Raw genomic sequence first — 26,180 nt, 5'->3', positions numbered from 1 at the left:
TTCATTCCCTTTTCCCTGATTCAGGCTTCTGCCTCCTCTGAGGAGGCAGGGGAAATGTTCATCAGTGTGTCTTCCTCTGTGACTTGTACAGGTGAAAAAGAAATGGTCAAATGCAGGTGGAATATCAGGATATCAGAATATCAGGAAGGACTGAGCATATCAGGATTTGCTGACTAAGAGGAATTCAGCAAGGCATTAGCAGGAAGTTGCTATTAATTCAAGCCACCGAGGCTTTACCAGATAATAAGTTTAAAAGCTTGTGGTTTAAAATTCTACCATTAAAGCACAAGAGGTAGAAGAAATTGCTTCAGTGGATTTAGACACTGAGGATTCTTTTTTTTTTTCTTAATTTCCTACAGAGTATTTTCCTTTTCTACCCTCGTCATCCTATCCCATTTCTCATAGATTACAGCCCTGCTACGGCATTTGTTTAATGAAGTTTACACAACATTAGAGGTGCTTGATTTAGCTGCCACAGCCACCATCTGTAATTAATCCTCCCAGGAGCCAGGCCGCTGCACAGCTTGTTCCTGCGAGCTGGGTTTCTAATGTGGAACAAGCTTATGACCTCCATAATTCTGCTCTCCCATCAGTTTTATGCCATTGCCATTCATTTGGCCACTCACCCCAGCTACGGAGAACAAGACCCACGGGGAGAAGGTGTAAATCAGCTGGATGTTACCAGCAGGTGGGAAGGATTCCTTTCCCTCCCTCCTTTCCCTTTTCCCAGAGCAAGGCATAAAGCAGCACACAACGATTTGGCCATTTCTGTGTATGCTGCTCTCACTCGGCAAGAGTTCGGTGCGAGCAAGACACAGCTTTTAATCCTGGGGCAGGAGAGGGCTTTACCTTCCACACACACATCAGAGGAACAAGACAAGACTGCCCCAGCCTCCCCTTTTGTGTGAAAAGGCAGGAGAGATGAGCTCTACACCTTCCCCACAACCGCCCTGTGTCCACTGCTGTCCCTGTGTCACCCTCCTTCCACAAAAGCCACCCCAAAATGGAGCCTGCCTGGCTCATAATGCAAAGGGACCTGTGCTGGTTAATAAATGAATTCTTGACTTTGGTCCAAAAGCTGCAATTTAACCAAAGTGTAACTTTCAGGGGGAAAAAAAAAAAGTCAACCATGATTTAAAGATTTCTAGTGATACAGAATAATTCATGGCACACGTCAGGAAACCGTTCCAATGATTTCCAACCTACACAGTAAAAGTCTACCTAGTTCCTAAGCTGAATTTATCTAGCTATCATTTTCTGGCTGCTACATTTTCTTATGGGTAGAAGAGGTTTATTTATAATAATTTCTGTTCCCTCTGTAGCATTCTACAAATTACCCCTTAACTTTCCCTTCGAGAACCGATGCAGACGGAGCTCAAGTCCTTTGTAATGAGGAATCATGACTCTCTTCCCGATCCCCTCCATCCTTGTGCATCCCCCCACCAATACCTCACCACAAATGAACAGTGAAAAATCAGATTAATGTTCCTCCAGCTGTGACAGCAATGCCAAATACCCACTTAATGTAACACTGCTCCTCCTGAACTGTAAGCCCCTAATACTCACAGAGGAATTTTATCACGCCTTAACACTCGACTGTTAACACACCGGGAGCCCCCAAAAGGTTTTACAGAATCACAGAACCATGGAATCCTTCAGGGTGGAAAAGGCTTTCTAGATCATGGAGTCCAAACATCAACCCAGCACTGCCAAGGCCACATCCACTCAGCTTTTAAATCCCTCCAGGATGGGCACTCCACCACTGGGCAGGTTTGTTTCCGTGACTGGCCACTGTTCCACTAAAGAAATTTTCCCTAAAATTCAATGTCACTGCCCAGGTCCTGCTGGCCACACTATTTCCAGTAAAAGCCAGGATGTTTCTATTCTGTATTCAGATGTAATCTATCATAACATGTTTGTTTTTTTTTTAATAAATAGCAGTCAAGTGTATCGCTTTGTTCCCCCCTTCAGAAGGGCTGAAGACCCCCCCTCTAATTCATCTCTGCCTGCAGCCGGTTCTTTGGGAACACAAACACCACTGGCCCTGGCCTCTGGGGCAAGATAAGCTTTTGTGGTAAGTTCCCAAGCTGAGCTGTTCTGCGTGCCCAAAGGACCCATGTGCAAATATGTTTAGTGACTCCACACCATAAATCACTGCTTTCCAAAGCAAATCCAGCTCTGCGTTTGTTTTGTGCACCAATCTGGTTGAGATGGACAACGAGGAGCAAGCCCTGAGCTTCTGAACCTCTCCAGAGAGGGTTCACTTAAACAAATGAGATTTCCTCTCCTTGGGGCTGGGACATGTCCTGCTCAGAGGAAATTAAGATGGGTACAGATCCAAGACACACCAGAAAGGGTTTTTTCTCTCCCAAATACCATCATCTACAACCTCAGCAAAGGTGACAGGTTTATCAGAGCTGGCCTAAATCCTGAATCAAAAACTTTTAAAAAAACCAAATAACTATTTTGAAAACAAACAAACCCCTTGGTGCACAGCCTCTTGTGTTTGATAAATTCTGCAGGAGTTTTCTCTAGGTTTATTTTTCTTTTTAATGCTACTCCAAGGAACTGCTTGGAACAAAACACTGCCTTTACCAACAGCCGCTCTTCAGGTTTGGTGTGCGCAAAATTAAACAGCAAAACACCTGGCAGAAAACAAACCTCCAGCAAACCCTAGGGCACAGAAATACAATCAACCACTGTTCAGTTCAGCTTCCAAGTTAGTTTTTTTATAAAAGGGTGCACACACCTTGTCCAAAGACTGGATACAGGAGGTGCATACCTGCTTTTAACACTTCAAAGGGTCAGGGTGAGTGCCCCTTGCTGATCTTCTCCTACAGGACTTAAATTCTGGCCTCTGCTGAGCACAGGAAAAGCTTTTTCTTTCCCTGGGTCTGTAAAAAATCGGATGAAATTGGAAACAGGCTCCTGTAAGCGCAGCTATTTAAAAGTACAATTAAAAAAAAAAAAAAGCCTGCAGGAACTTTTATTTATTCATATACATGCTCACATTAAAATGCCAGGGAAAAGACTAGGAGAAAGAACTTCCCTATAGAAAAATAGCGATAAAATTTAAAATCTACTCTCTGTGTAAAGGATACCACAAGCTTCCTGCACACCTGTCCCACTGCACCGCTTTCATTTCCAGGTCCCCATACAGACAACAGGGTCAGTAAAGCAGCATTTGGAACACAAGGAGGCCAAAAGCTCATCAGAAAACCCTCTGGAAGTCTCTGTAAATTGGTGATTAGGAGAAAGGGGAAATGAGGAGAGACGAGAGAGAAATGCAATTCTGTTTGGATTCCTAAAATACCATTTCCATCTCCTTCAGACACCTAGGGATCATCACCTTCCCAGCGACCAAATGGACTGTGCAAAGAGAAAAATAAACCCCAGCCAAGGACCTCATTTGACTTCTCAGCGGCCACAGCAACTGCCTTGCCAGGAAACAGAGACACCAACACAAAGCACAGCCGGGAGCTGCTCCCAGGGAAGCCAGAGGCAAAGCACGGATGGATTTCCAACACTCCAAGCGCCTGGGAGGGCAAGGATAATCGTGTTTGACTGGAGCAAGAGTAACCCTTCTGCAGCTACTGCAGGAACATGGACAGAGCACAAACCACAGCCCTGCCTGCCCAATTCAGTCATGAGAAGGTCACCGGGACACGGACTGTACCCACACCGGAATGGGTGAAGGAAAGATCTTGCCAATCCCCCAACACCTTTGGCATTCCAGCCTGGACTAGCAGCCTCTGGATGCCAGAGCATGCTGCCCCTCACAAAAGTGGTTCATAAGCACAAGAATCACACAGGCAGCTGCATTCCCCAAAGGCAGCTGAGCATTACAGCGTCTAAAGGCAGCCACGTGAAGGGAATCTCCATCCCGCTTTTAACACATTGCCCAAAGCCAGCTTCCTCCCTAAACTTCCAGATCCAATGCCAAATCATTTCTTGATGTGTGTAGGTGGGAGCTTGCCTCACACCAAGAGCCAGAACTTCCCGTGTAAGGCCAAGGCAATGTAAGAAAAAGAGACAGCGGCTGGGCTTGCTGCAAATCCCTCGCAAGGGAAGTGAGAAGGCAAATCCACGCTTTCTCTGGAAAACACCAACTGGCAAGGCTGTTGCCAGCCTGCAGCCCTGCTTCATTAAATGAGCTCAGTGGCTGGAAGGCTGACTGCCAGCGCCAGGGTCAAGTGCTCAGCTGGGAAAATGCCCGGCTCCACCGACATCAAAGCAGCTCCAGCACTTCCAGAAGCTCAGGAGTGCAGGAATGTGGGCTCCCCAAATAGAACTGTGCTGCTCGTGTTTCCATAAGCCTCACCTCCAGCTTCTCTGCAAGGCTGCGAGCTGGCAAGGCTGCAAACCCCACCTAAATCACTCCGGCACCGCTTCCCAGAGACTGAAAGATGAAGCGCGGGAACAGCTTCTCCCTGCCAGCACAGCCGGATATTTCCCATTTTTCTGGCCTGCCCAACACTCCTCACACAACCTCGCTCTGTCGCTCCACACAGATGCTGCTGTCAACACCATCTCAGGGAGGTTTCCCAATATGAATCCCAACAAATCACAGCTTTGCTGCTTCCACACCGTCACGGCCGAGGCTCCCGGCGCAAGCTGGAACGCGGCTCCGCTGTTTCGGGCGCCGTCGCTGACTGATGGGGTTTCCACCACAGAAAAGCACAGCAGTGACACTTTATGGCACCCCAGTGATATTAAATATCTAAAGCCTTTTAAAAATATTAGTGGAACCATCTAAAGGGGGAAAGGCTCGATTACCAAGGTTATTTTTTCGGAGGTTGTTGCACAAGATGTGATGGATTTAACCAGATGCTCTCATCATTTCTACTGCAGTGCTTGATAAAACAGCATCTATAAATACACTAAAAACCCAATGAATTACAGAAGCATGAAATGACTTCAGTAAGGTTAGAAACGCTCTGGCACCATACAGAATGCACTAAAAATATTAAGTACAGAGACCTCACAGTACCTTTTACATAGCGCTACAGCTGACTTGAACAAGGTTACTCAGTCAGGCTGCCAGATGAGGAATTATCATCTCCTCGGTCCAAAGATGTGGATTTAGCAGCTATTTGTAGAGGCTAATGTAGTAATGTAATGAAGGCATCTGTATAAACAGGATGCCAAGGAAAAGATTTGACCTTGAAGATCAGATCAGGTACCTGCAGAACAAAATGCCTCTTCCCAAGCTAGACTAAAAGGAGGGGAATGATCACATATGAACAAACTGGCAGATTCCAATCCTGCATTTTCTTCACAAAGCCACAGGCTCAAAAGCATCAAGCACTGCTTGCTGATACCTTGCTGATAAGCAGTGAAAGCCCAGCAAAAATATTCTGCCTCCAGAGCATCATTCCCAGTTTATTTTTGATACTAATACTTGCTATTTTAACAAGGGAAATCAGCATCGCCACAATAATTCAGAAGTTGGTGGTGAGAGGGCTTCATGTCACAAATCAGTGCTTCTGGCAGCCTGGACACACCAGGTGCCCACAGCCAGCTCTCAGCAGACACAAATGCCATCCAAGGGGAGAACTGGACAACACAGGATGCTGATCACAGCAGGAAAAGCAGCTGAGCTGCACAGCTCCCTCCTAGGCTGCAAAACATCATGGATGATGCTTTCTCCTAGGGATTTCAAGAGGCTCGTCTCTGATCTCACAGATATTTCTCTGCCCGAAGCAAGAAGGAGAACTGACAGTCTTACATCTTGTGAGCTTAGATCTTCCCCCACAAAACGAGGTCAGAGGAGAAGGAAGGATCTGTGGCAACTCCAGCACACTCCTCTCCAAAGAGCAAAGCCTCACCACTCTTGTGAAGCCAGCAAATCCTTCTGAAACCCCCTGGAAAGGATCCTGTGACGAGAGAAACTCGATGGGGCACAGCAGGATGTACACAGGGTGGCTAAAGCCACATCATCTTCCAAAAGAAACACCTGTGTTGAATTCATTAAGTCTTCTCAGAAGAATCAAAGTATTAAGGGACCAGGCAGAAAAGGAACAACATTATAGAGACAGAAATGACTTTAAAATCCATTCTGCTTTCACCATGCTGGTAAAATGGGCCTCAGTTATCCTGCCTCATCACACACCACATACACAGGATCCCTCCTTGGATTGCATTCAAGCCTCCAAAAAACCCCTTAGGAAGTAAAGTTACTTTACTTAAAGGGAAAGTTACTTTTTTAAAGGGAAAAAAAAAAAAAGATAACTACAGAACAACTGCCCTGCAGTCATGGCCAGACTTCTGGAGTTGTGGGATGCACTGCTCTTGGATAACAGGGCTTAAAGCCTAAATTCTGGGACAAATTCTCCTCTATTTTTAATGGACTGTATCTCAATTGGTTCCTTTTTATCCAATATGAAGTCTCCCGATGTCTTTGGAAGTAACATACTCGACTTTGCTTTGTCCTTAAAGATTTCATTAAAATTTAAACAGGTTTTCATTAAGCTTATTGTTTCATTGTGGGAATTTTTGTTTTAAATAAAACATGGAAAAGAGGCCTAAGAATTACCCTTTATGTCACTCAATGGAAGCACATAATTCAATTTTGGTCTGGAAGATTTCCATTTAACAGCAGATCGAGGCACTTTTAGGGTTCCTTTCCCACAAAAGCGACGATTTCGCCGTTTCGCTGAGAAATCGAGACAGGAAGGAGTAGTTGCAATTTTAAGCAGATGCAATTTTTAAGTGCCTCCAATTTAAAACCAAACCTGGGTTTTGAAAATGGAACGCTTTTAGAATCCTGATTTTTAAAATAACGACAAAAAAAATAACCCACTGGAACAGAAGTTTAGCAAGTTACTTCTACCCTGCAATACTGAGAATTCCTGAGGCACTCAAGAAAATCAGGCTTTTTATGTACACAGAAGAATCCATAAAAATGCAGGGGAAAAAAAAAAAAAAAAGTGGGAAAGAAATTGCTAACAAGTTTGCTCATGTTTTCCCCTGAAACCACTTTTCCAGGCTTGATGCATAAAAGGATTTACTGCATCCACTAACTCGGAGCTGGCTCTTGGCACGTCAGTAATGACAACTGTGCCTCCATCAGCAGAGGTTTTTCATAATTAAACAAGCAACCCTGTGTTTCCTCTGAAAATATCAACAGCCACGAACCACAACACCTGATGTATGGCAGATCAGCCTCGAGCTGGCTAAGCACACAAAAGGAATTAATCCCACATGACCGTGACCGAATGGATTCACGCAGGACAACAGGTGAATGCCCAGGAAAGGAAAAGGTTAAGACTTTCAGGGATGTTTTTTCTACATTCTATTTTCTACACTCCCATTAGAAACAAGATATCTGGTTTGATAACCAGAGGGTTCAAAGTTTCTTATCTTTGCCATCTTGCTGCAAGATCCCGACTTTCAGCTCCTGTTGATGTCCCCAAAAATTATTATCCTTAAATTAAAATTTCCCAGTTTTCAGCCTGGAAGATGCTTCATTTTGATCTCCATAAAACAACATGCAAAGCAGGTTAGGAAACTAATTTTTTTTTTTTTTTTTAGTAAAAAAACATCTGGCTTAAAATTATTCAAATTAATCTGGGAAGAAGTCATGTTCAGGATTTATCTTTTGAGGGAGGAGGGAGAGGATTTTTTTCCCCTGGCTGATCCTCAGAAACACAGAGCCTGGGACTCTCCTTGAGCTGCAGCATGGCAGCTGGTAATACAAAGATCCTTTGGATGCTGAGCTCCAGGGGTTAGTTAGAGGATTCATTACAGAACGGTTCTGGAGCACACATAAAGATTACAAAATCGAGTATTTTATCCTCAAGGGTCTCCTTAATCTACGGCTCAGCAATAAACCACAGCACGAGGAGAATTACAGGAGTCTTCCCAGAAAAGTCTGTTTCCTGCATTCCCACTGGAAGCTATTTAATATGCATGGCAGAAATATTGGCACCACAAACTTCAGAGCACCACGTGGCTCCTGAAAGCCCTTCCCAAAGTGGATCTGTCATAAAATCAACGCACCCAACTGGGAACAGCTCCAGATTTGGGAGGTTTTGTCTTCCTGAAAGCACCAAGGAGTATCTTGGGTGAACTCAGTGATTACAACAACTGCAGGGCTAATGTTTGCTGAAAAGGCACTGGGAATGATTTATCCTGGACAACGCTGAACAGAGTAATTTAACTATAATGGCATTTTTGATGGGGATTGTTTGGGGAGGGGGGAAAGGGAAAGAGGAACACAATGAAATCACCCCAGAGATAAGAAATTCCACAGGGGACCCCTGTCCAGACACAGCAGTCCAATTTTGTCTAAGATGGATTAAAACACTAACAATCTATTTCAAAAGCCTGAGAGGGCATTCAGTTCCTTTCAACTTCTTCACCCTCAATGTTTTGAGGGTGAAGAACAAGGTCTCAAACACACCCTGGCCTGGCAAAATGTTTAATTTGCCAACAAAGTGAGAATCCACTTCCCTCAGTTATCTCACAAAACCCTTAAGCTCTTTGGAGGTCACTGAAAATGTACAGCAAAGCTCTAAAATTTCCCTTATCAATTACTTAGACATTGCAAGCCCTCCTCCAAAGAGAAAATGCAAATGGGAATCCTGGCCCAAGGATTAATGGGAATCCTGAGCGAGGTTTTGAAAGGGTCAAGGAGAGGGAAGGAATGAGGAAGAAACCCAGCAAAGGAAAAAGGAATTTTGCAGAGTGGGGATTTAAAAAGAAGAAATAAACTATGGACTGTAAGGTGTGATTTCCTAAACAGAGCTCTTCAAATGCATCCTGAAGGATGGAAGTAGGAAAATTTCTAAGAGCTGGATAATTGTTGAATTCCTGTCCCAGTGAATGAATCCATGGGGAAAGCCGTGCCAAGGCTCTGGCAAACAGCTCCTATAACTGTGTTATTAAATGTTAATCATCTACTCCAGTCAGCGCTCGTGGACCAACAGCTCCTGTCTGGGAAGCTCACTGGGATGGAAACATGGAGCAGGGCAGATCTTGTAAAGATCCTGATCTCCAAAAGAAACCTGAAGCCAGATGACCTCCCACAACAAAGTGAAGGTTAAGGCATGAATCTTTCACCAGCAGGATGGAGAAGACCTCTGGCACAGAACATTAGAGCCAGCAGACACTCACAGCTCCAAGGAGAAGTCCTTATGGACAGACCACAGTCTGAGATTAAAGCTCAAAATCCCCACAACTCCCTGAATTCTCTTGTAGTTTAAGAATTTCTGTTATCCAAAGGAAAGGGGGGCTGCTTTAAAATCCCTTCTTGCCAAGAAAACCCTGCATGTTGGGAAGAGCACCCCATGGATTCCAACACGGAGCCAAAGGCTGTTCTTAAACGTGAACAGATAACTGAAGAGAGGCACAACTTCCTTACTGGGCTCTGGACTGCTGGAATATGAGATGGAGGAAAAAGAAGGGAGGAGGAGGAGGAAAAAAGAAGGGAGGAGGAGGAGGAAAAAGAAGGGAGGAGGAGGAGGAGGAAAAAAGAAGGGAGGAGGAGGAGGAAAAAAGAAGGGAGGAGGAGGAGGAAAAAAGAAGGGAGGAGGAGGAGGAAAAAAGAAGGGAGGAGGAGGAGGAAAAAGAAGGGAGGGGGAGGAGAAGGAAAAAGAAGGGAGGAGGAGGAGGAAAAAGAAGGGAGGAGGAGGAAGAAAAAGAAGGGAGGGGGAGGAGAAGGAAAAAGAAGGGAGGAGGAGGAAAAAAGAAGGGAGGAGGAGGAGGAAAAAAGAAGGGAGGAGGAGGAGGAAAAAAGAAGGGAGGAGGAGGAGGAAAAAAGAAGGGAGGAGGAGGAGGAGGAAAAAAGAAGGGAGGAGGAGGAGGAAAAAAGAAGGGAGGAGGAGGAGGAAAAAAGAAGGGAGGAGGAGGAGGAAAAAGAAGGGAGGAGGAGGAGGAAAAAGAAGGGAGGAGGAGGAGGAAAAAGAAGGGAGGAGGAGGAGGAAAAAGAAGGGAGGAGGAGGAGGAAAAAAGAAGGGAGGAGGAGGAGGAAAAAAGAAGGGAGGAGGAGGAGGAAAAAAGAAGGGAGGAGGAGGAGGAAAAAGCACAATTTCTGAGCAGCGAGTGCACTGTGCAAAAGCACAGACGCACCTGCACAGAAGGGTTGAAGGGGAGGGAAGGTGATGATAAATTCCATGTATTTGCAGCCTGCTGTGCAATGCCTGCTGAGATAAATCACCTCAGGGTAAGCAGAGACATGGGCTTGGTGCTTCACTGCCAGCAGGGCAGATGTGCTCGGTGCAGGAAAGCGCCTCATCCCTGCTTTGACATGGCATGGAAAAGGACAGGGATGCCCAGGAGTGGGACCTGCTGCAGCCACTGCTGCTCCCAGACACCGGGGTTTGGAGCTCAGGGGGAATTGAGAGATGCTTCTACACCAGGGCTCATTTTCTTGGGCAAGAAGGTGACATTCAGAACCACTAAGATTCAAAAAAGAAAAATTATTTCATTTCAAAAAAATGTGTGCCTCTGTCTCCTGGCTGATGAAGGGACAAGAACTCACTTCCTCCTCAAGACAACCTTAGATGTAAGACTTCTTTTTCCCATGAAATAAAGAGCCCTATCCCTCTGTATTGCACTGCTGTTTTCAAGGAAAACAAAGAAGGAACACACATGCAGCACAGTCTTGATTCAAAAATCACTTTTATTTTAGTTGATCCCAGCTTTCTGAAACCCACAAGCAGATGAGATTTGCTCCACAAGAGCCATCACATTACTGTATTAATAAATCTTAACTGCAAAACATGCAGAGGATGTAGCCCCAGGCTAAGTAGTGGCATTTAAATCACATTATTTAAGAACAAAAATATCTTGACCATTGTGAGAGTTAACAAGCAACCCTTTCAACTGAAATATTCAATTCTGATCTCATTTTTCAGTAGTAACTTCTTATCTTTCTAATGAAATTAAAATGAAGCTCATTTTCCAGTGCTAATTTGAAATAATCCCTAACCAGAAGTGCTCTGTGCTTGCTAACATTTATTTTAAAAGCCACTGAATTTATTCAGAGTAGAGACTATCTGGAATAAGAGAATAAAAATTTGGGGGGGAAAAAAAAAAACCAGCATTTTTTATTTATTACCTTTCCACTCTCATTTCTGTCCAACACAAACTACTGACAGAAACAGAAATCTGGTTTTAAAAGCATAAAATCAGGATTTCTTAAAACTTCTGACAACAAAGCACACCCAGACATTTCAAAAGGAAACAGGGAAGCTAAACTTTTGGTAAAAGCACAAGTACAGAACCATTTACTGTGAATTAAGCTAGGGCTTTTTACTCTCTTCACAATTTTCAACCCAAAGATTAAAAACATTTCCTTTCAACAAATGCTTCCTTAGTGCTTTATGGTGTTAAAACAAAGCACCTATTTTTGTGTCTCAGGAAACTTCCAAAAGCATCTGCCAGCCTAGAAACCCACCCTAAAAGAGGACAAAGTGAAAATGTCCCGCATTTGTTGCTCAGCCGGACTCGTCCTTCCGTGCTGCAGCCTCCACCAGAGGCTGGCTCGTTTTTCAAGCACTCCAAGCACCTCAAGGCACAGCCCTGTCCTTTTCCTCTCCTTTTCCCCTCATCCTGGCACCAGCCAGCTGGCAGAACGACGCCAGCAGCGTGGATTTGCTCAACGCCTCCCACCCACCGCGACTTGCAGGGTGACACCAGCGCGTCTCCTCGTGGCCCACAGCTCCGAGGAAATCACCTGGCTTTTCCTCTTTCTGAGCAAAGGGAGCTGGCTGTGTGGAGCTGAAAACTCCCTGACAGGAGAAGCCCGAGGGAGGAGGCAGAACCTGGGCAGCGTTACCAACGCCAGCAGCGCCTGCATCGCTGCGCTCAAAGGTGGGATTTATACACCGAGGGTTTTCCAAGTGACTTCAGAGACTTCTGCAGCAAACAGAATCCCTACAATAACATAGGAGCAGCTCACCTACAGCCACTTCCATGTGAAATCACAGCACAGCTTGGGAGACACCTAAAGACCATCCACTCCCACCCCCTGCCACAGGCAGGGGCACCTCTCCCAATCCCAGGTTGCTCCAAGCCCCGTCCAGCCTGGCCTTGGACACTTCCAGGGATTCAGGGGCAGCCACAGCTTGTCTGGGAAACCTGAGCCAGGGTCTCCCCACCCTCACAGCCAAGAATTTCTTTCTAATATCCAATCTAAACCTACCCTCTCTCTGTCGGTTTGAATCCATTCCCCTTTGTCCTGTCACTCCATCCCTTTGAAACAGCCTCTCTCCATCTTTCTTTTATGTCCCCTTCAGGCACTGGAAGGCCACACGTAGGTCACCCCAAAGCTTCTCCTCTCCAGGCTGGAAAATCCTAATTCTCTCAGCCTCTCCTCATGGAAGAGGTGGCTCCATCTCCCTAATCATCCTGGCCTCCTCTGCACCAAACACGGATTAAAATCCTGACTATAACAGGAGACGCTGAAAGGAAACACTGTTTCCAAGCATCATCTAAAACACAACAAAAAGTTGCTACAGGATTCTTTTGGGGGCTGTCAAGACCCTCCACACAGCATCACTGACAGGAGCAAACACATTTAGTCTGCCCCAACTCCCTCCCAAGCCACCCACCAAAAACAACCCCTTCCAGCCATTTCCCTACATGCCCTTCTTGGAGCACAAAAACTTCCCGGGCCTCGAGTCCACCTTGGAAGGCCAAAGGAGCCACCAGCTGTTTCCACAGTGCCACTCGTGAGGAGCACGTATCCACTTCTGCTCCGGGAGAAACAAAACCCCCGACAGCTGCTGCCTCCCAGCCTGGGCGAGCAAATCCCTGAGCCAGCCTGCGGTGGGACTGCAAGCAGATCGAGAAGCATTCCAGAGACACAAAGTAGCTCAGCCACCTCCTTTTAGCCCAGAGTACCGGAGCAAGGCTGACAAGTGCTACCCAGCAAAACACTGCTCATGAGTTCTTAAAAGCTCTGATTCTTGTACCAAGTCACTCATGGGTTACATTTCTAGAGACACCAGACAAGAGAATGTGTTGGGTTTGTAAGGATGAGACGGGGTACAGCAGACTCACCGTGATCAGCTGAGGGGAAAAAGCCTTAAGCTGTTGTCATTAATAGCTCATTAATTCAGGAAAAGAAACACAGAACACAGCCTGGCTCTGCACTGATGTTTTACAAAGCACCACCTCCATCCTGCCTGGGACTGCCCACCCCTGCAAACCCCTCACATCTTTTCACCCACTGAAGCCCCAGTCAGACTGGCTGGGTCCAAAGGCCCAGGGAGAATTCCCAGCCCCTCCAAGGAGAGGATTTTCCAGCAGACTGGAAGCTGACAGACCTGTAACCCCTGTCACAGGGGTGACAAAAAGCAGAGACCGGCGTCAAGTGGAACAGCACCCTCTCAAACCCTTCCCCCAGCACAAACGTGATCAAGTTCACCTACCTCAAATAAGAAGCCGTGGTAGACACAGGCACCTGAGGGACCAAAACAAAAATAAACCTGGTTAGAAGCGAGTAACAGCAGCAGCAGCACAGCCTCCAGTGAACCTGCTCTGTCACAACACCAAAACACATTTGGGCAGCCACAAAAAGTGCAGTTTTGGGGCAGCTGGGCAACCTCTGGATAAGGGACAGGACCTCTGGCCTAGTCGGGTTCAAAAGAGGCTCAAACGAGGCAGAGACAAAAGGGGGGACTTGCTAAAATAAGTTTCCTCTGTCAAAGGAACTCCAAGATGAAAAGGAAAGAGACCACGGGAAAGGCTGCCCCGAGGGACCACCCAGAAAAGTCAGAATTTCCTCCTCAATGAGTGGAGTTTCCCCGAGAAATGCAAGTTAGACAAATTTGTAGAGAAAACCTGAGAGCTACACTTCTCGGAATCAAAAGCTCCTCCTTTGAGCTCATCTTCAGCTCAGCTGCAAGAGGCTGTGGAGACACCATGGGGAATTATTTTCCCTTGCCAGGAAGATGAGCCACGGGAGCGCAGTCACACTTCTCTCAAATTCAGCAAATTGCTGTTCTTCAGGCAAGAGAATATAATTTCAAGGCTCACCATCCAGCTGCACCTCAAAATTCAATGCAAACCACAAGGTCACACATTGTTGAAGGCACGAGAGGGGAAAAAAACCCAGAAAACAACAAAAACTTAGTATCATTTAGTTAAGACCAGTACAACCCACCTGTTTTACCCCTCCAGGGCTGGCTGCCTTTTCTTTTTAGCTCACTGACAGCTATAGCTCCCTAAAATACCAGTGTGCTCATCCCCTCCGGGGCCAGAGCAGGGAATCGGGACCATGTAGGACCAGAAAGCAAACTCACACAAGTCTGACCCTCCTTCCCCAACTAGGGCAAAGACCTATCTCCCTCCATTACCAAGAGATACTAAGATACAACCCAACTTTGCAGGACCTGGAAAATCCTTAGTTACAAACAAATTTCACTTTTATTCCTGATTATGAGGGAGCCAAAGACACTACAGACACATTAATTGAGGCTGCCGTGCAACAGCACCCTGATTTTCCACGTAACTCCAAGTCCTAGCTGTGATCAACACCTGTTGCAAAGCACACCTGAAAAGCATTCTGCAAATTATGACTTCCACATGCTGAAGCACCTGAAGAAGAAACCCCTGCTGTGGTATTTTTGTGGGGGAGTTCTTGGATGCAATGCAGTTTTCTGGTTTGAGAGCTTTTATTTTTGGTAAAAGTCAGGTCTGTCAGAGCGCTACCCAACGAGTTAACATCCCAAATCCCCAGCGAGCAGCTCCTCAGCTCGCACACACACATCGCTGATTTCAACTGCTGGTATTCACTACGACAGCTATGCCAAACGGGAATCACGCTGGGAAGCAGGGTTTGCCCAGAGTGCCACTTCGGAAACCAACAACCTACAGCCGAAGGACAGGCTGGAGAACGACCCAAGAGCACGATCGCAGCCAGTCCGCACTCCCAAACTCCCAATACCATCAGTGTGGCTGCCGGGCAGCCTGTGCAGCGCACCCAGACAAAACCCAGCGCCCGCTGTCCCTCCCTCGGAGCGCTCCCACCGCGACATCCCCACACGCCAACTTGGACCCAGCCGCCTCCTCCTAACACGAGAAAGAGAGGATGCCTGCTGCCGGCTCCCCTCACGCTTCCCGGGCACCGAGCGGCTCCCACCGCCGCATTCCCGAGCCCTCCGCACGGCCAGCACCGCCCGCGGGGTGTGTGAGGGCTCCGGCCGGCCCTGCCCGCCCCGCCTCGGCCCCTCAGCGCGGGCAGGGGCCGCTCGCTGCGGGCTCCGCACGCCGTTCCGGGCCAGCACCCCCTCACCTGAGCACGGCCAAGTGCCGGGCTGCCCTCCCTTCCCTCCCGGCCTGAGGGGCAGCTCCGCCATGCCCGGAGCGGGACGCGCGTTCCTCCACGCCCGGCACCCCGCGGCCGCTCCCGGGCACGAGCCGGGCACGGCTTCGCCCCTTTCCCCCTCACCTCGCCACAAAATGGCGGGGGGCGGAGGCGGACCCCCGCCCGGGCCGGGAGCGCGGCAAGGGAGCCAGGGAGGCACAGCCATCCCGCTCGCCGCGGCCAAGGGTGCCTCGGAGCCGGCTTTTCTCCTCAGGAATCCCTCAGCCCGCGGGACGGGGACGCGCTCGGCGCGGCCACTCACCTGAGGCGGCATCGGCCGGCGCGGCGCGGAGCAGCAGCAGCAGCAGCGGCGGCAGCAGCAGCGGGGTGGCCCCGGCGGCGCTCATGGCCCCGGGGCGGCGAGCAGCGAGCGGGGAGTGCCCGCCGGGCCCGCAGCAGGTGCCGGGGCAGAGCCTCGGCCCCCGCCCCGCCGCCAAACTTTGCCCGCAGACAAAGGGGCAGCTCCGCGCCGCAGCCCGCCCGCCCCCCGCCCCGCCCCGGGCAGCGCTGCGCCCTCCTTCCCTCCTTCCTCCGGGCACCGGAGCCTCGCCTCCTCCTCCTGCTCCTCGGCACCTTGGCTGCGGGGCCAGAGGATCCTGGCTTCTCCTCCTCCCCCGCCGGCTACCTGGGGATGGAGCAGCCGCCGGGAATCCCGCAGCCCGTCCCAGGCGCGGCAGTGCCGGGATTAAGCAAAAGCAACGCGTTTGTGTTGGATCTGACCTCACTGAGTTGATCTATAGCCCGGCGGCTGGAAGGGAAAGGTCACCCTCTCTCCTGCCGGGGTTGGAAGCCTCTAACTTGGGGTGTTTTGGGTGCCAGAGTGGATTGTAGGATTATAAGGAGAAGTATCAAAGCCCGGTCTGTTCCCACGTCCACTTCTTCTTGCCATGCCTGCTGCTTTGCTCTTCCTTTCTAGAGCAAATCCAACTAAGAGTTAACCACTCAAATTAAAAAAAAACCAACAAATCTCCCCAAAACTCAAGTTAAACTCTTGCCCTTACAGTGTTCTCTTACTTTAAGCACCTCCACACACACAGTTCTAGTCCACTCACTGAAAAAAAGCTTCCCATGTCACACCTCCAGCACCGCACACTCAACAGATCCCCAATGTTTCCAAATCCAAGTTCAGCTCCTACAAGTCACAGGACAAAGAAAAACAGCCCCAAGTTGGAAGTTACAGCCATTAAACTGCTACGAGCCAAAGCCTCAAATTAAAATTAACTCGGAAAGCGAGCTTATTTTTACTAGTCTATGAATTAAATGGGTTTTTTTTTCCCCCTGCTAATTTCAGCCTTCCTGCTTCATAGCAGTATCCCAGCTCCCACATAGCAGTCGGTTTGCACAGGGCTGGGCTGCTGCTGCCTTCATCTCCTGCTTGCCTGATTAAATGCAACGATGGCAGCTCAATTTGATAATAATTCCCCGTGGTAATTCCATCTGTTCAGTCCTGATTCACTTCCTAATGAACACTACCATCTTGAACTCTGAGCTGGAGGTCAGATTTCTTAATTTTATTTTTTTTTTTTCTCCTCCCCAGGACTGTATGCCTTCAGTCACCGTGCTGGAATTCCCACAAGGAACGGGAGAAGAGAAATGTATTCTGAGATCCAAACAGTGATTGGCATGATGAGTTTCTCTCTGCTCTACCTAGTTAATACTCATCAGCCATTAGCAGAGGGTTTTTATAAAGACTTGTTGTAAAAAAACCTAAAAATTTATAAAGCTTTTTATAAAAACAGGAGCAGGGAGACACAACAACTACCTCTGCACACACTAGAACTGAGCATATAAATATTTCATGTCTCTTTCAAACACGGCAGAAATGACAAAAGGAAGAAATACATGAGTCCCAGTTCCCTCCTAACTTCTCAGGTGAAACTTGACCACATTCAGAGAAGCACCAGCAAGAAAGAACAGGTGGAAACAATCAAAACCAAGCACACAGAGGGTTGAGTAACTTCGTACAGATAACATATTACATCTTTTAATCATTTGTGTTGTTCATCTTCCTGCTGCTGTTCTTTAGGCTTGTACAACTTGTTTCCCTAGTCCAGCTACAGCCTCTTCCTCCTCCCTGTTTGTCCTACCTTCCTTCCTGCTGTCCCGAGAGCACTGCTCCAAAGACACTGTTAAAAGTCAGAAGAACTCAAGACCTTACATAATTTTGCAGATTTACCCATTCCACAGAGTGAAGGGAGAGCGTTTCCCTCATTTCCAGCATTTCTTAAGTTTTGCACTGGGTGCCAAAGACTTCAGATTTTCAGAAATTCAAAGTTTGGTGAAGTTTTGTCCTTCACATCCCACTTAACACAAAAGCAGCACTTCTGTTGTGAGTCTATTTACAGAATTAGCAGCAAATAAAATTATAAAATAAGCTTCAGGCTCTCTCAGGAGGAAGAGGAGATAGTTCTAAGGCTGAAAGCTTGAAAGGTGCAACTTGCAAAGCCATGACCCAGCTGTCAGCTGCTGCCACGGATCTTAGAAACACTGGCACAAAAAGTCACTGGGCTTGTAGAAATAAATCACTTTTAGCCCCCCTTTTATCAAACCTCTAGGGCAGGGGTCAGTTTTCTGCAAGCTGGTGTGAAAGATCCCTTTCTCTACTTGGCAAATCCAGAGACTGGAGCCAGACATACCTTGTGTTCCTGGAGAGCTGGGCATGTGCTGGCACAGGCTTCCCCAGAACAGCTGGAGAAATGGAGAAACTCCCCATTTCCAGAGTGCCTGACAGTTCAATACTTTTCCAGGTTTTAACTGGGTTTTTAACGATTTTTTGAATAAGCCTGTTTAAAATCAAGGAGATCAGCCCATGAAAACAATCTGGCATTGCAGTGTCCCCTCAGGGGAACTTAACCCAGCATCTCCCAGTACCTGGCAATTTGGGAAGGTTTTCCTCTTGTTTTCCAAGTGGTTTTGGAGGTGACACACTGACAATTCTCCCTTCGTGTCCTGGTGGGATGAAGCCTCTAGTCACCTTCAAGCTGAGGTACTGACAGAAATAACTGCTTGGAGAAGAATTATGTTTACCCCTAGCAGTGTTTTTAGTCAGCCTCAAGAGCTTTTTGCCCCCCTCTGTCCTATTTCAGTTTTCCTACAGACAGACTTTTGGCTACGGCATCAGCCTCTCCCAGAATTTGGAGGCTGCCAAGACCAATGGTATTGCAGAGCAATGGATAAAACCATCACACCTAATCATTCAGAACACCCACCTCAGCACTAAAAACCTGCCAGCCCTGGTGGCACTTGGAACATCCCTGCCCTGCTCCTCTAACCGTGGCACAACTCGCAGCACAAGCCCCGTGAACTCAGTCTGACCCACAGAAATTCCAGGTTTTTTGCAGTGCCACGAATTCCCCTACAAGTCCAGGTTGAGGCTGAGTGGCAGCTTGAACCCTGCACTCCCCACAACTGCACACAGGCTCCTAGGACAACTTCTTCCTTGTTTGGGCAAACGTTTCTGTGTGTGAACCCCGGCTCTTCTCCTTAGCTAAACTAACAGCAGGTTCAGATAAAACAAATCTAAAAGCCACCATACATCATCTGCACTGCTGAAGGTGCTGCAGCACTCCCTGTCTCCCACAGTGATTTCCAGAAGCCAGCAATGCCATGCCTAGAGTGACAACTCAAGTGATTTCCGAGGCACACCGGCCCAAGAACCGCACATACGAGTTCCCACGCCGCGTATTTGGGGACTAAGCTTAATAAAGAGGAATCACCTCACGTTGTCTTCCCCTCTTTCATCTCTTCCCCCGTGCCAATCAAGCATTCCAGGACAAAAAGAAGTCACAGTGCACTCAACAGCTTGTACAGCACTGTTTCAGCATGGCACAGGGGGGGGGCATTACTCCTTGAGCAATCAGTGGCGCAGTGACACCGGTCCAGAACTCTGCCTCAGAACTTGCTGAGCTACTGCTCTTGCTCACCTGACCTCCAGAGGTCCAGATGTACTCTGTCCCCACAGTGCTGGGATTTTCCAAGCACAGATTCCTGCAGAAAAGTTGGTTATTCCGTGCTTTTATTCTCTGAGAGCGCACTCAGCAGTCTGAGAGCTTCTGATTTAAGCTCACCTCTACATTTATGCTTAAACATCACTTTTTTTTTTTTTTTTTTTCTAAATCCACCCATCAAAGAGGGCAGGCCTATCTTTTTCCAAAATGGATAGTGAAGTCTTGGAAACAGGCCAAGAGAACAGAGAAAAGGCAAGGAATTCTATGCAGGTGATACCACAAGCTTTGCTTTTCCACACCAACAGGAAACTCACCTTCCAATTGCTCCTCTTGGGTCACAACACACAGCCACTGGAATGCCTCATAATATTCCTTACCTATCTAATGCCTGAGCAATAAAGATATTCAAGTGCACTGGCATTCATTTTCCCACTTAAAACACGGAAAGTCTATTGTGTGAAAGCTTCCTATACACACCTAAAGGGAATTTTTTGCTCCAGCTCTGAGCAAAGCATCCCACAGAACCAAAAATAATCAGCGTGGCCTGACAGGCATTGGTGACCCTGACTGACAGCAGCCAAACGCTTCAGATGGGAGCTGAAAGAATAACAGGAATGATTGAAAGCCACAAACCTGCCCAAATTTGGACCAGCTCATCCCTGTTGTAAATAGCCAATCCTTTCTGGGACTGTCTTACATTTCGGGGTGCAGCTTTACGAATATGTGTTTAGCAACAGAGCCCCCAAAAAAACCCACCCGAGGAGAAATTCCAACGCCTATCCAGGAGGGAAGGGCGGGAGCGCCACCTCCTGGAAATAAAGCAGAAAGCACCGGGAAAGAGAGCCGGATCTCCAGTTGATATTCCAGCAAAGCAGGCGGGGAAAAGACATCAGAGCAAGGTGCACGTTCACTCCCACCCCTCCAAAACACATCCATTTCTTCCTTAGAGAAAAGGTCGGGATGGTTCTGGCAGCAGGCTCCTGTTTGTGACAAGGTTACACCGAATTTGCACCTGAAATCCACAAGTCCCGTTTATTTTTTGCTCTCACAGAGCATGATTTGAATGACACCATCTGCTCCCCCTGCTCGAGCATCAGCTCTGCAAGGAGAAGACATCAGGTACTAACAGATTCTTGGTTAGCTGGCTTCTCTTCATCTTCATCCACCGCGTTCTCTTCTTCTTTTTCTTCTACTGTCTCCACCTGAGGCAGGATTCCATCGAGGTTCAGCAGCAAACCTTCACTGGTGGAAGATCTGATAACCAACCTCCGCACAATGGGATCTAGGAAACAAAAGTCCACCACCAAACTGGTCACTCCACCCCTCTCCATGTCTCCAGGCTGACTGCTCTCAGAAAATGTTCTCAATCAAGTAAAAGAACACCACAAGAATCAAGCTAGACTCTCCAAATCAGTAGAAAAGCTACTCAGACCAGAAAAGCTAATCCTTAGTTCTGATGTAAATTGATTTAAATTGATTTAAAAAAAATAAACTAACAATCCAAAACACCCCTCCTGCCACCTACTTATTGTATTTCAAGTCAGGCAACCCCTCAGATTTTATTTGGGCTTCTCAAGGCATGTGTAGTTGGCTTTTTATGGTCTGGTCTCTGCAGCTACTATGAACAGCATCACTGGGAGAGAAGCAAGATGATTCTTCTGGCAGACATTAAGCAAGCAGTAACATAAAAAAATGGGTTTTAGCTCACACAAAGCTCCTTGCCTAAAGTTATTTCATGAATCACCATTTCCTCTACCTTTGCTTAAAGCTGGCTTGATTAGTCCTTTGTAGCTCCTTCTGCTAAGGAGTTTAAAAAAGAGAGAGAGAGAGGGAGAAAGAAAGAGAGAGAGGGAGAAAGAAAGAGAGAGAGGGAGAAAGAAAGAGAGAGAGAGAGGGAGAGAGAGAGAGAGAAAGAGAGAGGGGGAAAAACTGGAGAAAAACTGGAGAAAAACCCAGAAAAAAAACCCCAGAAAAAAACCCCAGGGAAAAAAAAAAAAAAAAAAAAAAAGGAAAAAAACCCCAGGAATAAAACCAGAAAAAAAAAAAGGAAAAAAAAACAGAGAAAAGCAGAAAGAGAGCTTTTCCCTTGGAAGAGCAGGAATTTCAGAGATTCACTTCGAGAACAGAAAGGTAATTTAATGACAATCCAGCAAAGAACACCCATTTCCCACTTATGTTGGCTGCAAGCTGGACAAGCCTGTTAGCAGGAGGAGTCCTTACCAAAATTTGAGGGCTTGAAGGTGCAGATATCGTGGATAACTGTTTTCAGATTGGCAATGATGTGCTCAGCAGGCATATCCAGCTGCAAAAGGATAATGCCAAGTTAGTTATGGTGATGCCTGGAGCCCAGATGAATACATCTGAAAGTTTATTCAGCATTGGGATAGATTTCCTTTGTCCGTGTTCCCTGTGAAGGAGGGACAAATCCCATGGACAAATCCCGTTATCCAAGTGACTCAAGGAAAAGAATTATTTCATACATGCTGATATGGTCTCCAGATTTCTTCTCAGGACACCAAATTCCCAGGGCTCTGTAACAACATGTAGCCTTATGGTGGGGGGGGTGAGAAGTCTTTAAAAAAAAATTAATACATGCACAAGAGGTTTTGCAAAAACCTTATTAAAACAAAGGATTTGGGGAAAGAAGCTTCAAGAAGCAGCTGTCAAAGAGCATGAAATGGATCCACTCCAAAAACATCAACACACCTAAAACTGAAGGCATTAAGAGCTTGAACAGAAGGAAACCAATCAAAAGAATCAACTCAGCAGCTCCATAATGAAGACAGGTAATGCTCAGAGGGTTCCAAACACTTCAAAATAGTTCCCACACCCAAATAAATATCCCAGCTTCCAAGCCAGCTTTCCACACGGAATCCTTGTGGATGCACACCTATCCTGACGTTTGAAGTTTTGAACACTGCTCTCCAGAGCAGCACAAGGTGCTGCAAAAAGGTTCAGGTAAGCTGTTTGTTCCCTTTTTATTTCTGAAATAAGTTTGACTCCTTCAACAGCAAGATCCAGAATTCCAACTGGACACAAAAATGCAGACAAGGAAGCCCTTGGGATGCCCGTGCACAGCTCAGAGCAGCTAATCAGAATTCATAAACTCATTTAATCTCCAACACTGCCAGGCAAAGCTTCAGCTCTTTCCTACCCTTCCTTCCATGGCCACACTCAAACTAAATATCAGGCAGGATTACAAAGACACAAACCAGAAGGAAAGCAAAAAACCCCACAGCTTAGGGCAGAGAAAATAAATAAAAAAGCCAAAATGAATGTTCTGTTTCAGGTGTAACACAAACAGTTCTTGCTTTCTACTCCAGTTCACAACTGTAGTTATCAAAATCAGAATTCTTTCATTATTTGGTTAAAGCAAAGACTTTTGGACTTTCCTGTGCACACTGAACACAAACTTAAAAGCTCACAGTTTATTTACTTACCAAAAAAAAAAAAAAAAGGAAAAAGTTTACAACCAGCTGAAGATGCCACACAACAAGGAGCTCTATTTTCTTCACAGGTTAGTTAAAATGGTCAATTTTCAGAAAGAGACTGAAAACATGTGGTTTTTCCCCTCTTTGAATACTACAGCTCCGCTCAGGAGAGAAAAATTTAAGAGCTCTCTACAAAACTTACCCTGGCTATTCTTGTCTTGATTATATCCTCGTCCTCCACCGTGTACTCGTGACATTCTCTGAAGAACTGCAGCATTTTGGGAATGTCACTGCCCAGGGAATCTATTGAAAAAAACAAAAAAAAGCCAAGAAGTTGTCTGAGTAATGCCCATTAGCACAGATAGGTGTGGAATCAGGAAAGAGATAATTCAATCTGTTAATGAAGGCAAGCAAAGGCCACTCCAAAATGCAGTTTCACAGACAAGACAATGGTGTCCTCACTGAGATGAGAAAAAGTTCTCCTTGCTCCCTCCTTCCCCATTCATCAGGATCAATAAGCAGGCAGATTTATCTGGGTTCTAATCCCAGATCTGCCTGCTGTAGGAAAACACGGATTCCTCGAGTTACCTTGACCTAAAACAAGCAGTGGGGTCGCCCTGGAGCCTAATACCGAATGGAACTACACATCCTCCCCAAAAAAACATCTCAGTGGCACCCCTGGGGCTCCATCTCCACCAGCAATTTGTAATAGTTGCAACAAAGAACTGCTTCTTACTCCTCCTGCTGCTGGGGTACTTCCTTTTCAGTTTGTTCCTCAGGGGTATTAACTTGGGTATTATGGCAGGGACAGCCACGTAGAAATCAGCTTGGATTTCATCCTCCAAGATCTGCAACAAGCACAGTTCAACAGATTTCATTCATTTCTATAAAAGTGTCCAGGCACAGAAACCCACCTGGCTGATACTCACTGAATATCAGGCTTCTCCCCCTCCCCAGGCCCCCATCCTGCTTTGATTAGGATATTTATGGAATTCTTTAAGGAAAATAGGTACCCATTTGATTAATTCCAGTCCTCCCACGATGGCAGCTCCGTGCTCCCGAGCTATTTCAGCTTCTTGCTGATTCTGTCGAGAGAAAAAAAAAATGAAAATAAAATAAAATAAAGTGGTAGCTTGACATTGGTTGGTATTTAGGGAAAGAAGCAAGAAATAAAGGAATCCTTTCATAAATAAAGGAATTTTTTCAAAGAATATAAAGGAATCCTGGCTCACCCACCTCTGTGAACACCAAAACCTTGTTCACTTCATCTGTAAAGCGATGGGGAAGAGTGACACTGCTGGAAAATGGATCCACTTTTTTCTGGTGAGCAAATAAAAAATAAAAATTAAAAAAAAATAATTAAAATAAACAATAAGAAATTATGACTTGAGGGTAAATTACACAATCACAGGGAGCTGGTCCCCTAAATGTGACCAAAAAAAAAAAAAGCCAACGAGGTGAGGAGCTGCAGCCTGTCTTTGCAATTCCCCCCCGTGACAATCCCCAAATCTGAGCGGATCCAACGCCTCCGGAAGCGCCCGAATTCCCAGGCCCCTCTCCCAGCCCACCTTCTTCTGCAGAGCCATATCCAGGAACACATTGATGTACACAAACTGCTTGGGGTGGGTGAAATCCAGCTCCTGGAATCTTTTCAGCATGCCCACGGCCTGCTCCAGCTCGTAGGAGGGTCTCTTGTAGAGCCACGTCAGGTACACATCGTCCACGGGCATGGCCATCAGCGGCCGCCTCCGAGGCGGGGCTTTCTCCTTCACCTTCTCCTGCCTGGGCCTCTTGGCATCTTTTTTGGCCGTTCTAAGAACAAGAAAAGACAAAAAAAACCCCCACCCAAACTCGTTGTTAAGTGGCTAGCTGGAGAGTTTGGCTAATTATCTCGGCAGCCCGACCCCAGGCAGAACAGGTTTTCTCCTCCCCTCCCATTTGGCGTCCATCTAAACGCCCGTATCTTGTTCTCCTCCCTCTTTTCAGAGGGTCTCCGGGCGAGGAAAAGAACATTAAAATGATAGCTGGATGCTCCATTCCTCTACAAACAGGGCAGAAGGGGCCTGCAGCACTTGGCAACGCTATACACAGAGGTCAATTTTGCTTCTCCCAGCCGTGCCGAGTTATTACAGAGACGGCAAACTAAACAATAAAAAGCCAGCTGAAGGGTTTGAAACCGCTTCCAGGCGCTCACCAGCTTTCCCGCCGACCTGTGACCCCGCAAAACCAACAGCGCCAAGCTTTCCCTGTGCGGCTGCCACAGAGAACACTCCCTGCGAGCCCGGGCTGCTCTCCGGGAGCCCGCGGGGTCAGCCGGCTGCAGGAGCGGCACTGCGGACACCAAACCCGCCCCACACCCCCCAACACCACCCGCACGGCCAAGGCAGCCTCCCGGGACGCCGGAGCCGCACTCACTTGGCTGCGGCCGCGTAGGGCCGGGCGGTGGCGGGGCTCAGCACGGCGGGGACGGCGAGGAGCTGCTCCAGCCCGGGGAGGAGCCGCCCGCAGCGCGGGGCCAGTGCTGCGGGACAAGAGCAAACACCGCCTCAGACAAAGCGCCGCGGCCTCCCGCGCCCCTGACCCGCCCGGGCAGGATCCCCTCGCCCCCCTCCAGCCCCGGAGCGGCGGTGGAGGCGGAGAGACCCGCGGTGCCCTTGGACCCTCAGCGCGGCTCCCTCACCTCGCCACAGGCAGCGAGCGCTGGGCGCCGCCATCGCGCCCGGTGCGCCCCCGGAACGCTTCCCCGCGGAACTCGCTCCCCGAGACCGAGAAGAAGCGTTCCGGCCGCCCGCGGGCCCGCTAGCGGTGTCCCACCTACTGCCGTCCCCCCCGCCCGCCGCGCCGGGGCCTGTCGTTCCGCGGGTGCGGGGTTCCGGCGCCTGCCCGCTGCCCGGGGAGAGGTGACCGATTGCCGAGGGCTGGTTTAAAGCCTCCAGCTCGCTTCTTTATCAGCCTGAGAGGGGCCTCAGGGCAAAGCCGCGCTTGTCTCGTAGCGCTGCAGGCCAAACTGGTCCCCCTTCCCCGAAACAACATGGCGGCGGCTGCTGAGGGCAGTCGGAGCCGCGGCCCTCAGACATGGGGGCGTTGACAGCTGCTCTGACACGTCTGGTCGGGAGAACATTGCCCCTCACACGCTCAGTATTGCCCGCTGCAAGCCACACCTAATTCCAAAAAGAGATTTCCTGGCTGCCATCTCACCCCTATTCCCTTGCAGATAGGGTGGGAAAAGAGATGCCTCGTTCACTCTCCTGGAGGAGCAGCCACTTGGAAAGACTTTGTGGAACCATCTCCCGAGCTGTTCGGAGCGGTGCCACAAACTACAGTGGTTAAAGGGGGCTTTTATTCCACGCCCATGTGCTTTGGACTAAAAACATTCCAATCCAGCAGTCTTCCCCAGTCGATCTGCGTCCAAGAATCTTGGGATCAGACACGGGTGGCTGCGTAAAAGGAATTGTAACAAAACTCTGTTCATCCAATCCAACTCCT

The 26,180-nt window shown here is 47.8% G+C and overlaps 2 protein-coding genes across 2 annotated transcripts in view; both read right to left on the bottom strand.

Moving 5' to 3' along the window:
- FRAS1 (Fraser extracellular matrix complex subunit 1) overlaps positions 1-15,751 on the bottom strand; it is a 106,139-nt gene extending 90,388 nt beyond the window's left edge. The window contains exons 1-2 of the mRNA XM_058838902.1: positions 15,579-15,751; positions 13,380-13,411 (exon numbers count right to left, since the gene is read on the bottom strand). Coding sequence (XP_058694885.1) covers positions 13,380-13,411; positions 15,579-15,663 — 117 coding nt within the window. The 5' untranslated portion in view covers positions 15,664-15,751. The remainder of the gene's footprint in view (positions 1-13,379; positions 13,412-15,578) is intronic.
- A 4,517-nt stretch (positions 15,752-20,268) lies between these two features.
- On the bottom strand, positions 20,269-25,526 carry MRPL1 (mitochondrial ribosomal protein L1). The gene is made up of 9 exons (XM_058838894.1): positions 25,375-25,526; positions 25,110-25,215; positions 24,263-24,506; positions 23,931-24,014; positions 23,708-23,779; positions 23,431-23,542; positions 22,897-22,997; positions 21,484-21,565; positions 20,269-20,545 (listed from the first exon to the last, which is right to left on the bottom strand). Exons 1-9 carry the CDS (start codon positions 25,406-25,408, stop codon positions 20,379-20,381), a joined length of 1,002 nt encoding a protein of 333 aa, XP_058694877.1. The 5' UTR covers positions 25,409-25,526; the 3' UTR covers positions 20,269-20,378.
- Between the last annotated feature and the right edge of the window lie 654 nt (positions 25,527-26,180).

Source organism: Poecile atricapillus, chromosome 4, assembly GCF_030490865.1.
Source record: "Poecile atricapillus isolate bPoeAtr1 chromosome 4, bPoeAtr1.hap1, whole genome shotgun sequence".
NCBI classification, from domain to species: domain Eukaryota; kingdom Metazoa; phylum Chordata; class Aves; order Passeriformes; family Paridae; genus Poecile; species Poecile atricapillus.
The sequence above is the reverse complement of the archived record's forward strand: the minus strand, read 5'-3'. Positions and strand labels throughout refer to the sequence as shown.

Excerpts from the sequence above, each read along its gene's own strand:
- MRPL1 (XM_058838894.1), bottom strand. The coding sequence starts at position 25,408 with ATGGCGGCGCCCAGCGCTCGCTGCCTGTGGCGAG. Across the intron at positions 25,216-25,374 it reads CGCTCGCTGCCTGTGGCGAG|CACTGGCCCCGCGCTGCGGG; the intron begins GTGAGGGAGCCG and ends CTTGTCCCGCAG. Across the intron at positions 20,546-21,483 it reads CTTCAAGCCCTCAAATTTTG|ATCCCATTGTGCGGAGGTTG; the intron begins GTAAGGACTCCT and ends TTTGTTTCCTAG.